Source organism: Haemorhous mexicanus, chromosome 4 (genome assembly GCF_027477595.1).
Source record: "Haemorhous mexicanus isolate bHaeMex1 chromosome 4, bHaeMex1.pri, whole genome shotgun sequence".
In the NCBI taxonomy this organism is placed as follows: Eukaryota; Metazoa; Chordata; class Aves; order Passeriformes; family Fringillidae; genus Haemorhous; species Haemorhous mexicanus.
The window spans coordinates 6,887,702-6,902,039 of record NC_082344.1 but is presented as its reverse complement, the minus strand read 5'-3'; the positions used below and the strand labels follow the sequence as shown (position 1 = coordinate 6,902,039).

Here is a 14,338-nt window from a genome sequence, read left to right as displayed (position 1 = left end):
CAAACACTACAGGAATCCACTGGGATTCAAAGCCCTTTCTAAATCTAAGATCCTCGTCATTCAGTCAGTGCAATGGATATTGGCAAAATTCGTTTAACTTTAAAATAACATTTGTTTAGCAATGATGGAATAAGGGTCTGCCTAAATTACAGAACTCTATTCCATAATCCATAGGTATTAAATCTTTCATTTCTCAGAACTCACGTGAAACTCTGTAAACCTTGGAAGTATTTTTCATCTGCAAGTGTCTTCAGTTCTCCTCTCAGACACTTTGCATGTAGGAGTGTGATAAATTGATAACCCCTCCAAGAATAAATGAAAAACCAAGCAAAGTCTGAATAAAATCATGCTCTGAATTCCTTGCTCATGGAAAACAGCACACAAACTCTCTTGGACACCGAGGAATGCCTGGATTTCACACAATACCCCTTATACAAATGCCCATGAGTTTCAGACCTTTCTCAAAAACAAGCTGTCCACATGTCAAACCAATTTATGCAAAAAGGAATGCCTTGAAGCTATAAATGGGAACTCCTCCACTGCACTACTTGATCTCACCAGGAAACAGCATATGGAATATTCAGCACAAACCACCTTTGCAGATTTACAGACCAACGAGGCTGAAAAGCCAGGTGTCAAACACTGAGCAGAAAAGCTAAAACAGCTTCAACTATCTAACATTTAATTAGAGTGAGACCCCAAACCATAAAGAGAAAGTTTAGCAACAGAGGAGCAAGCTGAAATGCAGTGTAACAAAATTTGCTTAGAAACTATCAAAGCCAGCCACCAGAAAACAGGAGTGTAATGGATTTGAGGTGAACATTACTGGTTTCCTTTCTGCAGGCTTTGAAGAATGCAGCATGCACATCACAAGGCTTTTATGAATGCCCATTATAGCTGCTCTACCACACTATCTGGAAGGCCACAGGAACAAACAAGTTCTGCCAAGTGACCAAAGAATAAAAGCTTTCAGGAGCAAAAACTCTCAGGCACTTCCCCAAGCCTCCTCTCTCAACACCATTCCTCTGTATTTAGACAAAAGTTCAAAATCCAGAGCAATGCCTGCAGTCATTTTTCATTCAATTATATTTCACGGGTAAGATGTTCAAAAGTGACCTCTAATTTCAGAAAATGAAATCCCTGAGAACATGCTCAGATATCCAGGGACTCACTTCAGAACTGCCAGGCAAAACTGGCACTGACACCTCCTGCCCAGTGCTTCAAATATGCTATTTTGGCTTTGTGATGAAATGAGGATTTAGAATTTTGATTCTAAGGGGACACAGCTTAACAAGTTCTAGTAGTTAGGTTGAAATACATGAAATAAATACTTTTGGGGGCTTAGCTTTAAGAAAAGAATCAAGTCTGAGGGCAAAGAAATGATGAGGAAAGCAAGGGTGCTGACTTTAAGCTGCAAGACTCTAAAATCCTGCAAAAAACACATAAACACCCACACTACAATATCTTACATGAGTCAGTAAATACAAGGATATACTCCAGGACTGCAGCCATGTTGTTAAGCTTTCTCCTGTGTTCTGTTTTGCCCCTAAATGAAAGCCATTCTCCCTTCTTTCATCTCACAAGATGAGAGCACCTTTTTCTCCCTCTGAAGAACTACTGTATCTCCAGAATAATGTATTTTTAGCACTTGGGTATGAGCTTTGTTTCCTTCTGTCTACCAAGGAAACTGATTCAGTTCAGTGATCCAAAGAAAAACAACTTTTTTTTTTTTAATAAATTCCATTATTAGTGGCATCATTATTATTACATTCCAAATATTCAGGATCCTGAGCTCAAGAGAATAAAATGTAGATTTTTTTTTTTTTTTAATGCCAAAATATTTTCCAGGTTGCACAAGCCTAGCCCAAAAAATCACCATCATTCAGGTTAGCCCAAACACATTTCCTCAGTGACCCTTCATGATGAACCTGAGATGCCTGATCACAGCCTAGTAAAGCATGGTATGCAAAATCAGCTGCAGAACTGCAGCAGCTGGAGGCACAACCCTCATTTAGGATGAGGGAGAGCAAGGCTGAGCCCTAAGCTCAAAAACCATGAAGCAGCAAGTCCACTGGAGGGTCAAGAGGCACCACTGACTGAAAGGGAAGCAGGTGTTTGCCAACAGGATTCCAACCAGCAATTGATTAAAATTGCTGCTTTTCAATTAGATGATGTCTGTTTGAAACATCCAGAATAGTCAAATGGAATTGTTGTCAGCCTCTGGAAACTGGGAGAAGGAAAAACAGCTAGTGAAAACCCTGAAACCTTCGATACACACCACAAAAAAATCAATAGAAATTTTTCTATATTTTGGGAGGGGAAACTTGCTTACCCTTCTAAGAGTACTGTAAGTACAGTGGATCAGAGATACTACTGGCAAAGTAAGAATACAGAAACAAACATAGTGAAGAGTAATCAGTAATTCTACCAAAGGCAAGAGAGATCCTGTGAAGGTGAAACCTGTAAGGGGACACCCTTGACATTCAAACACAGTTGCAAGGAACCACTGGTATCTCCTGTAACAGGAAAAAAGGAAAGGACCTAAGCTAAGTCAGTCATTCTTTTCAGGGAAGTCTGAATGACAAAAAGCTTGGAAGTGCTGACCCCACATTAAACATTCCTTCTGAACATGTATATTATAATAGAAAGAATATGCAGGAACCTATATCTTAATTCACCCAGTAACAAGAGGCAAAAAAAAAAAAAAAAAGAAAAAAAAACTATAATCGAGGAAAGAACAAGTGCAATGCAAAGGAAGTGGTATATATTTCAAATTATACTTGAAAACACTTTTAAAATCTCACTACCTTTGCCATGCAATTTATTCAGTGAAGTTATTTGCAATAACCAGGCTTTAAAACAGACAGATCCTAAAAGGGCAAGAGGTTTCCTTTTCTTTTCCAAACTCATTTTCTTATATCATGATCTATGGAACTGATATTGTGGAAAATATAATTCACTAAGTTGATAGCTCTATTCCAAATAGTCATACATCCAATGGCATTACAAACAAGCACTGTGATCAGCAACAGGTCAGTCAATTGTATCTATTTCAGAACCTCAATTCCATGATTAACTGCTTCATATGTTATTTGGTAAAAGCTGTTACACAAGGCACATGAAGAGATCAAAGGCTTTAAAAAAAACCAGCTAAGATAGTGAAAATAAAGATTAATAATATGAAACACTATTTCATAAAGCTTCGAGGGAATGAAAAAAGGGTGAAGCTAAATTCTAATGGAAGACATCATGTTTGCTGTTACTTGTTTGTCTTACAAATATAAACACAGCTTTGTTTCTGGGAAGTACACATTACCTTTAAGGAAGTACACAGATTTCAATTTTAATAACCTCAACTAAACTTCTAACCAATAAAAACATGTCTGATTGGTTTGGGGTTTCTTCTTCCAAAATCCCCCAACTGCAGGCATTTCTCCAAAACCAAGCCAAATCCCTCAGCTCTAACAGATTTTGCTCAACCCTTATTTGGATTAACTCCTAATCAACCTGCTAATTCTTACCTTCTCTAATCCCTTCACCTTTACCACTTCATTTCAGCACCAGTTTGCCCATGGTTGTTGAAAGAGGCAGCTTTGGCCATACCTGAGCAGATCCCAGGCAGCACAGACACAGCTCAGAAATGCATGCAGGTGAAGCAGTCACCTCCGTGGGGCTACAGTGTACCACAGGGATAAGTTCTCTCAAAAGCACCTAGGAAACCACCCCAGTCATTTTCAGACTGAAATTTTAGAAAAAAAACCCAGGCTTGAAGATGTGCATCCAGATAGGTCAAATTAAAGCCACAAAAACCTCTCTGACAACTGGCTAAGCTGCAGTATTGTCAAGTGCAATCTACTTGCTCATTTGGGCAGATAAGACACCTTGGCACATCCTCAAACTGGTATTTTGTCCCTCCCCCCCATCCCGTGTTTTTTCTGCTTAAATGAAAGATAAGGATTGTGCTTAAATGTAAGATTATCAGTCACTGGGATCCAAACACAAGACAGAGAGAGACACCACAGTGTGTGCCAGTTCCAGCAGCACAGGAACAGTTGAAAACCATAAATACGTCCTCTATGCAAACTAGTAATTTGCTGAATTCAAATTCTTGTAAGCAATTCCTCAAAGAAAATCTTCAAATGCAGTGAGGAACAATTTTTATGCTCTGTTATTCTTTTCTGCTTAAGTTTAAGCACCATACTTGCCCACTGTGTAAGAGGGTGTGAGAAGACAGAAGCAAATTTAAAATCCTTTTGCAAACTTCCATGGGCAATGTCAGCAGATGTCTCCATGCTCACTCTGTCCTTATAATGATTAAATTATGCTGCCTGCCAAGATCTCCAAGATGACCACTGGCTTTTTGTGGGACATGAATTTGTAGAGAATTTTTCAAGTTTGACAGAAGGTTTATATAGCATGGATTTGTATGGCAAATGACATTACAAACAAGCGCTGGAATCAGCAACAGGTCAGTCAATCAATTTAATCTATTTCAGAACTTCAATTCCAAGATTAACTACTATTTTAATTGGTAAAAGCTCTTCTTTTATCTTATTCTCCAAAACTACATGTTTTAGTTGAGCTTTTGTTTTATCTTACTCACTAAAACCACATGTCAGTTCAACGGGGGGATCCTGGATCTCCTGTGCTCAGAATGACTGAGCTCAAAACCAGATCCTTACAACACACACTGCTACCAGCTCAGCCAATATGCAGAACGCCTCTGGCACACGAAGCACCGCGTTAGAACACGTTTTCCAGCTCGTAACCTCCTGCACTCTGCACCAAAGGAGCACTTACTGCCATTGTCGTCAGAGTCCTCACTGCTGCTAGGAAGCCGATGTCGTTTCATGATCTCCCCGGGAAACAGCAGGCAGCCTGGGAAGCAATGAGACAGCACTTAACCCCAGGTAATGACACACACACTCAGCAGCTTGTGCTTCTGATGGCATGCGAGCATTTACAGCACACAAAGGAAAACAAACAACTCCAACAGCAGCTGAAAGATGAACAGCGAACCTCTCAAGGGTGCTTAATTAGGCTGTTATCCTACGAGCAGGTGAACAGCACTGGAGAGTGGCAATGACAGTCCCACCGATGCTTTCCCCCCTCCAAAAAGCTGGCTTTTGTCCTGAGAGGCGTTAAAATCACTAAATATCCGCAGCCAATGTGCTTAACTTCCCCTGCCTATTCTGCCTCTAGATTCGCAATACAATAACGTTTTTACTGCTTGTGTCAATATTTACTTTGGCTAATATATTTTTGGAGCAATTTTGTTCCTGCTTAAAGTGCCAGATTTACGAAATAGGAGATTAAAGTCATCCACTTACACATGAAAAAACAAAACATCAGCAGTAGCAAGCCCAGTTTTCCCAGATTAACTAAACATGCATCATCTATGCCCTGGAAAGCACCACCCTCTAAGATGAGAGGGTTACTTCCTCCTGCAGGGACATTTCAGCACCATGCCTAACACTAACTGTTCTTTGGGAGTAAGATTATTCAGATAATTATTCAGAGGTTCCTCCAAACTTCCAGATTTCCACCGAAATACCAAGTTCATGGGCACGTGGGGCTGTGATAAAAAGGCCAAAAGTTCCAAATCTTTTTAAGTGCTGTTCTCAGGGCACTGACACTTCCACGTGTATTCCCTGTGGAACGAAGCCAAGCTCAGTAAAAACAAGGAAGCTGTAAATAGCTAGCCAGTATTTACATGTAAAAAGCTATTAAAAAGTGCAAGTTGAAGAGCAGACAAAGACATGACAAGACAAGTCCAGAAAGGCATATCCACCCTAAGTTAAACTGACAAGGACTCTAGATGCACATCAAAACCCCTGAGTCTTTGCTTACCACATATCAGTCGGGGTATCAACAAGGTCTGGGCACTCTGCTGGAAGCAAATCCCTCATACCTACCTCTGCACACAGATTTGGAGATCAGATGGCAAAATATTCTTTTGCTTCAAGCTAAGTGCAGAAAATTTAACCTTATTTCCATGTGAGTTTGGACTTCTTCAAACCCTCTCAACAAAACTCTTTGCACTGATGCTTCAGTGTAAGAATTAACTGCTCCAACTTTGTTCACTGAGAGCACAGCTCATTTTAGGAAATTCAGTAATGCCTTCAACTTTTATAAGGCTGACACCCAAAACAAGAAAACCCAAAAAGCCTAACAAAGCTTGACACTATTTACAATAAAGCACAAAAATATCTCCTTCCAGAGAACTTAATACAGTTCTAAGAGCATGAGCATTGCAGAATTGCCTCCTCTTTCTTACTGCATGTGCAAACAGAGCTGGGGGAAAGCCTCCCTCCCACAGACTGACTTTTCAGAGTGGGATTTTGAGTTTTGAACTGCAAACTTTGCTCACTAAAGAGAAGCTGAATGGCTCACATTACCAAGACCTTTTGTCACCATTTCATAGAGTAAAAGTTCACATACAGTGTCTGATGCCAGGGAATAAAGAATCATCAATGGCAGCCTCCTACAGGGCTAGAAGAATTCTCTCCAAAAACTGCTTTGAAGCAGGCCAGAACTTTGTGTGTATGGGAGATGGAAATGCTGCCAGTGGATAAATACCCACACCAGCCAGGACCATCAAAACCCACTGAATACAGATCTGGTACAAATTTAAGAGATCCAGAGCCAAGTTCCTATACAGTCACTTAGAAAGACAGAAAGCCAATATTCAGACCCAAAACAGGCTAAGACAGAGCTGAAAAATCAATTAGGTCTTACAAGGCCAAAACTAGGGGGATGAATATCTAACTGTAAGGTACTTTTTCTATAAGTTCACAGATTAATAACAGCAATTTAAAAGAAGATATTCACTTAGCAAAAATCTCCCATAAACAAAGTAAAGAAAACTTGGAAGAAAATGCAGGAAAATTGTCCCATCTCAGAAGTGTAATTTGTATATTTCTGGTTCACTTCTTGGTTTATTTCCCACACAGTCTGAAAAGCACAACACACTGTTAAGCAAAACAACAGAGTTTATGCACACTAAGACACACCTGTGAACTTGCAACAAACAAGAAAATTTGGAGTTCTGCTCCTTCACATCTTTCTGGACAAGTGCATTTTGAGTTGATCTTCTCCCAATATCCTTTCTGCAAATTCAAAAAATAAGGAAAGAGATGGAACCTTCTTCCTCCTACCACGTGTCTCCAAAAAACAAACCAAACATCTCCTTTTTGGTTGCTGTTTAAAGGAAAGACTGGTAATCACAGCTCCCAGTTTAAGCACTCTCCAGAGTTTTTCAGGAAATAATCCAGAGCAGAAGCCACTTTCCTAAGCACAGAATATTAGATAAGGCAGCTAATTTCCTTGTCCACTCCAGTCAGGCATCTGAAGTTGGCCACACTGAAAAGCCTGTGTCCTCAATTGTAACATTAAAAGAAATATCCCATTTGATGAAGCTCCTGGGAGATTGTTTTATAGATCCATGGGGGGGGGGGGGGGGGGGGGGAAAGTTAAAACTCAGAGATCTCATTCTCCCATCTTTGAACCTAACCCGAGTTTACAAGGAGCTAAATCATGATGAAAAAACAGCATTTGGCTTCTCAGAGCAAGACTCAAACCTTGTAAGATTAACCCCCTGGAACTTTAGCCATTAGAAGAACAGCTTTTTTCAACCTCTAAAATCATTTTAAACTGCTGCCACCAGATGTTCATATTCACAGATCAGAACACATGTTCTAGAGATAACACTGGAACACTTACAACCATGCAGACTGAAATGCTGCTGGTTTCTGTCAGGTGGTGGTGACTCAAAGTCACACAAGAACCTGTTAAAAAGTGCACATTAAAACCAAACATGGGTTATGGATAGTGAGTTAGATGCAGACTGACACTGCCAGTTTTTGCCCTGTTCCAGCAGGCAGACACCATGATCACTATGCCTGTAAGCAAAGAGAATTCCCACTTAAGCATAAAAACACCAAAACATTTGAAGCCAGCTTTAACACCAGGAGCAAAAGCTATGCACCCCAGCCTGCAACACTTGCAGGGCAGGAAGAGACACCCAGATGACTGAGCTCAATTCCTAAGTGCCTGCAATCACATAATTGCTGTCCAGCCCAAAAGTTCCCACAAAAATCCACGGCACCCACCCATGGCACAGAATGAGCTCCCAAACCCCTTCACAGAATGAACAAAAGAATTATTGTGTCTTTCTCTGAAGCAAGGACACAGTCAGGCAAGCAGTGCTTGTGGGTGAACCCTGGAAACATTTCTACACCTGTTTTTCCCAAATTCTTACAGCACCCCAACAGGGTGTTTGCCCAACACACTGTTCACCTAAAGGGAAAGCCCAGCACCTTAAAAGCTGCTGCAGTCCAACAAGCCTCAGCTGACAAAGGCTGCCTCACCAAACCACACTCTCTGTCAGTTTCCAGTGACTCCTGTGAATTCCTAATAACTCAGCACAATAAACTTTCAGTTTCATTTCCTCGAAAGAGGATTGTTTCTTTTTGTTAAAACCATCCTTTCAGAAATCAGTCAGACCAACCCACAGCATGCTGATCGTGTTTTCTCCTGACACTCCAGTACAACATTCACCAATTTATTGGGGAGGAACCAAACTGGGCTCAGGCTAATGCCAGCTTTCAGCCAAACACAGCTTTTGAGAAACAGCCATATTTCTGCTGGCAACGCAACCCCAATTCCATGGGCAGCAAAGCATCCGAGAGTGCTCCACGCAGTCACACCACCATGATAAATGGCACCAAGGGGACACAGACCAGGCCTTTTTAGTCCCCAGTGACCCTCAGATGAGCTGGCCACACCAGGGCAGCACAGGTGAGGCCAAGCACAGCTTTCAACATGCCCTACTGTGCTGCTGTGTTTTACAGAAACACATCACCAGTTGCTTTTCCACCCTTTTTAATCATGCTTGCCCTGGAAGTTAAGCTCTGGGTTTTGCTCAATGATTAGATACAAACTTTAAACATAAGGATGCAACTCTGGACTTCCATGGTGCCTTAGCTCAAATTGTTTTTGAAGGCAAATTTACACCACCTGAAACTGACTTCTGTATTTTGGAGAGCTTGGGAAGCCTTTTTCAAAACACTTGTAAATGCTGTGCAAATGAAATGACTAAACAATAATCCAATATAATCAATGTCAGGCCACACAATAGCACTCAAATTTACATGTCCTTGTGGAGCTGAGCAACAAACATCTCAATCTATACAAATAACTAGATGCAGGTAGGCATACAGACTTTGCTATCCACTTCCCAGTATTTGATGACAGATGCAGTGCAATGGGTTAGACTCAGCAACCTGACACAGCACAGCAAATTTACTATTTTTAGCAGTGTTCATGCTACTCCATCCTTACCTCTCCACGAGATAAATTACCAACAAAACCCAAAGACCCCACTGGACAGTGATGTCAAGACCTTTCCTTTTTTCTCCCACACCGGAGTCCCAGGAGTTGCACTGCTAAGAGTGTAAAAAAATGCAAAGAGCAGAAATCCAGACACTACCCCATGAAACTGGGACAACTGCATGCACACACACACCCCCATGTGCCACATACCACGTGCACAGTTAAGAACCCCACACAGTTCTTCACTCAGTTTGACCTCAAGTAGAGAGGCAATCAAAGAGAAAGATGTAAAGTGTGCCAGTCCTTGTTATGCAAATAGCTAAACAGAACCAGATTGTAAAAAAAAAAAAAAAATTATACATGGGAAAATCTACATCCTCAGGTCAAAGGTTTTCCACAGCACAATTCTTACTGAAGTGTTTTCAAGGGCTGCATAAACCCCTGGGTAAAAGAGTGTATAATTCAAACTCTGACAGACAATTAACTGTAACCATGTTAACGGGTGTCACTGTAACAAACTGCACTGAACAGCTGCAGAGACAGAATGGGAAGAAAGCAGAGTTATGACAGATGTACACCCTGAAGACAAACTGATAAACTGGCTTTTCCTGAAAGTAACCCACTAACTGCAATGAAACTAAGACCTAATTATCTCTAGTACACAAGAAATTGCTTCAGAACACCTATTGTACAAATGGAAGTGATGTGTGACACAGCTTAATAAAATGGATAGAAGATGCAGACATTTGGCTTCTATTATTGGGCCCTTTTTAAATAGCTTATTTATAACACCACCCTTTCTTCACTGACACCTGACATCATAAGAAGCTTTTTTGCTTCTACCCTAGACCTAAAAAAAAAAAAAAAAAAAAAAAAAAAAGAAGAAGCACAACAGAAATAAGCTGTATTACTAAAATCCAGCTAAAACTTTTAAATTCCATTATGGAGCACCGTCCACAGTGCAAAGAGTCACAGACCTTAAATCTGGAAGAAGAAAATCCTCCAAGTCTCATGAAACAAAGAATTTCTTGGCAAACAAGGCCAACAGTGTTCTCCACAGGGAATGTTTCTACCGAATTCAGCTCACCTATTCAAAATTTATCAATACAAGAGAAAAGCACAATTTGGCCATATCAACCCAACGCTCCTCAGGAATCCATGAGCTCATTTATGCATCTGTGCAAGCCAGCTCATAATGCTAACTTCCTACCTGAGCAGTGGCAGCAAATTATTCCCAAACTGTGGGAGTGCGTGAAACTGACCATCCAAAATCTGGAGCAATGCATAAACTGGGTTCCAAGAATTAATGCAACCCAACCTGCACCCACTGTGATTCATCTCTTCCACCTTGGTCATCTCCAGCTGAAAACAGGAGCATGAAGCAACACATGGAAAAATCATTTGAGGAAACACTGGAAGTTTTTTGGTTTTTTTTTTTACTAGTTCTGTGAATTGGGAACGAAACCAGAGAAGCTGGAAGGGAAATCTGCAGCTGTGAGAGGAAAGGGGAGTTTATTATTATTATTATTTTATTTTAAACATATGTATTAAACATAACTCAAAAGCAGGGAGCAAGTGGTATCTGAAGCCAAAGGGAAAATCCTGCCACTAAAACATACAATCCTTGCTGTTTCAACAATATCCCACTGAGTGTGAGAAACCTCTAGAAATAGAATCATAACAAGCATATTTTGGCATAACTTTAATGAAGGGTTTAGGTTTGCAAGTGTGGGCAGCTTCTGACTTAGTTAAAAGACAGCACCTGCTTAAAAAGGAAATTATTCCAAATAACAGCTAAATCTTTCTAAAAAATGGGGCTGGCACAAAAGCATCTTCAGCCTTTGACATTAAAACATCAACTAAGACGTGTGGCTAAATCCTGTTGGAATTTCTAACACTTCCACGGCCTGTTTCACTGGGAAGGGGTGGTGGGGCTGACAGATCTCAGGATGCCCCGGCTCTCACCTGCCGGTGAAGCTAATAAACTTTCTCAGAATGAGGCGATCAGCCGAGGAGCCAGCCGGAGAGGGCCGGCAGGAGAAGTTGGCCGGCGGCAGGCGCTGCTCGCAGGTGCGCTGAGCCCCGGCGGCCGCGCCGCGCCCACGGCTGCGGGATCGGAGCCGCGGCTTCGGGAGTCACTTCCAAAGCCGAAACCCGGCTGCAGCCCGGCCGGGGGCCGCGCAGGGCGGCTCTCCTCATCCTCCTCCCGCAGCGATCCCATCTCGGCTCCGGCCCCGCACCGCACCCGCCGAGGACCGGCTGCAGCGGCGCCGACCCCGGAGCCGCCGGGGCACGGCCGGCTGAGGTCACGGAGCAGCCTCCTGGCCGGGCGCCGCCGGGCTACACCTCCCCCGCGGGGGTGGCACCTTCCCGGCCAGCTGCACGGCCGCCGGCTTCCATGAGAAGCAGCCCGGCTCGCCCCCTCCTTCTCCTCCCTCCCGGCTCCCGCTCCTCCCCGCCGCCGGCCGCACCAATCCGCTCGGCCACGGCTGCAAATCAAACTTGGTGCCCCCGGCTCCGCCGCCTCTGGCTTAAAGCGCTGTCACTGCCCAAAACGGCCACGGCACCTTCTCCGCCCGCCCCCGCGGCCACGCCGCCACGGAGGGGGTGGACGGGACGGCGGATGGAGCGGCAGCTCGGAGACGTGCTCATTTTCTCTGTCCGTCTCTCCTCCCACTCCCAGACAGTTCTGGAAACTGTGTTATCACCTCTTGTCACAGGAAACCAACCAGCAGGCGGTGCAAACAAACAAACACCCTTTGCCTCCACCCTTCCCAAAATCATCCTATCGGGAACGAACGGGCGCGAACGGGAAGGGAAAAGCAAATAATAAAAAAAAAATTCCACAAATAAAACCGAAACAACAAAACATCCCCCACCACCCGCCCCCCCCCAAAAAAAAAAAAAAAAAAACCGGACACCACCAACATTCTCCTGGGAGCTGGCGACTAAGCGAGCCCAGGGCCGGGCAGGGTGGCTTTGTCTAAGAGGAACAAGTGGAATGATGGCTGGAGCCGCACTCACCTCCCCAGGGAGAGCGGCCCGTTACACAGAAATGCCGCAGCCCCGCTCCGTCCCGCTCGCCAGGCACCGGGGCAAGAGCCGAACCGCGGATCTGCCCTGACCGACGCCCAAGCAAGTTGGGGCGTTCGCCGCTGCTCCCCGCGCTCCCCCCGTGATGTTACGTTCGCGCCCCAACACCGCCGGACGCCTTTCCGCTCCCTCGCCCACAAACTCCGGCCCGGCCACGCGGATTCGCCCCTCGGCCTGCGCCGGGAGGGGGCCGGGCCCCCCCCCCGCGTCCTGCCCAAGTTCTCTGCGCACCCCCCGGGCCGCTCCCGCTGCAGCTCCCGCAGCCGGGGCGAGGGGCGGGCGCGCCGGGGTCGCCGTGCACCTGCCGGCCGCTGCCCCGATGCCGCCCCGCGCCCCAGCGGGGCCGGGCAGCGCCGCACGCATTTCCCCGCCTTTTCCCACTCTCAAACACGTGCACTTCGGGGCTCGGGCAAGTTGCTCTGCAGCAGGAGACACCGCGCACCCGTCTGGGGGGACGGGGCCAGCTCTGACAGACCGGCGCTCCGCGCCTCCAGCGGAGCGCCCACCGGCGCCCACCGAGCGGGAGGCAGACCGGCTGCGGCTCCGAAAGGCAACTTCTGTTTAATTTCACCGATGAGCAGTTTTTATGCTTTCCAAGCATTTTTCAGCCCCACAAGCCAAATCCAAGTGCGACTGGGGGGGGGGGGAAGAACAAAGCTGCACCGCACACCGAACACCTCCTCTCCCACGCTCACGACTCCCCGCCCGCGGCGAGAAGGCGACGGGTCTCGTGGGCATCTGGGTAACACGGTGCCACACAGTGGCCATGACTCTCCCCCACCCCCTTCCTACACATCAGTATCCGAGCAAGACTTGCGCTCTGCCATTGCCATCTGGCTACCAAGTTGCTCCAACGCTTCCCGCTTCCTACTTTCCGCGGCGGGCGATACCCGGCGCTGCCCCCGCGGCTCAGCCTGCAGCGACGCCTGGGGCGCAGGGCCGGCGGCACGGCACGGCACGGCGCGGAACGGCACGGCACGGAAGACCGGCGGCTCGCCTGGCCGCTGCACCTGGGCAGCTGCGCGGTGCCCGCTCGCCCGCAGCGGAACAAAAAGGGAGCCGGCACCGGCCGGCCGCGCCGGGCGGCAGCGCTGCCTCCCCTCCCGCCTCCGCCCGCCACAGCCCCGCACAAGTTGCTTGTGGGATAGCGGAGCCGCAACTCGGCCGCCTCCCCTCGCCCCGTACCGAGCGGCGCGGCTCTTGGCGCCATGTTAATGACGTACTATCTTATTTCCACTAGGCAGCGACCTTCGGCACGAAACTGCTCTCCCGCCGCCTCCGGAGCGACAAAAAAACCCCATCAAATATGGCTGTGCTGGCGGCTCCGCGGCTGGCGCTGCGGCGGGCACGGTTACCTGCTGGCGGCGGCGCGGCGGCGGCGAGGGCGGGCGGCGCGGCCGGGCTCCCCCTGCGCGGAGGGCTCGGGGCCGCCGCATGAGTTCGGCGCGGCGCCGGGCAGCGGGCACGGAGAGCGGCTCGCTGCGCCACACACACACACACGCACACTCTCTCTCTCACACACACAGATTCCCTCTGACTGACGTTTGTACTTGTTATGGAGGAAGGACTCCGTGAATCAAACTCGTTTCTGGGTCACTGCTGCCACAGGGGGGAGCTGCTTTAATCCCCTGCCAAAACTGGAAGGCGAGGGAAAGGGGGGAGAAATAATAATAATAATGCAGCGCCGGGGTGGGGAGGCGGCGGCGCGGCCCCGGGGGAGCCGCCGTTAACTCTTGGCGGGCCCGGCCGCACCGCGCGGGGCTCCCGCCGCCCCTGGCCGCCGGAGCCCCCGGGGAGCGCGGCCGCCCGGCTCCCGCCGCCGCCCGCTCGTGTTCCAGCGGGCTGGAAAATGCAGATGGGAGGCAACGCCGGGCGGCTGGGAAATGATACGTGTCTGCGCCCGCATCCCGCC

General features: G+C 46.6%; 1 protein-coding gene across 12 annotated transcripts in view; it reads right to left on the bottom strand.

Moving 5' to 3' along the window:
* Positions 1 to 13,877, bottom strand: part of JADE1 (jade family PHD finger 1) — a 44,351-nt gene extending 30,474 nt beyond the window's left edge. Inside the window, exons 1-2 of one of the 12 annotated variants that reach the window (XM_059843776.1) lie at positions 13,782 to 13,835; positions 4,801 to 4,878 (exon numbers count right to left, since the gene is read on the bottom strand). In XM_059843776.1, the coding sequence (XP_059699759.1) occupies positions 4,801 to 4,806 (6 nt within the window). In that variant the 5' untranslated portion in view covers positions 4,807 to 4,878; positions 13,782 to 13,835. Of the gene's footprint in view, positions 1 to 4,800; positions 4,879 to 5,019; positions 5,433 to 7,013; positions 7,369 to 11,298; positions 11,609 to 12,357; positions 12,642 to 13,611; positions 13,710 to 13,781 lie in introns of those variants that run through there. The other 11 variants (XM_059843773.1, XM_059843767.1, XM_059843777.1 and 8 more) reach the window with 11 other exon arrangements.
* Between the last annotated feature and the right edge of the window lie 461 nt (positions 13,878 to 14,338).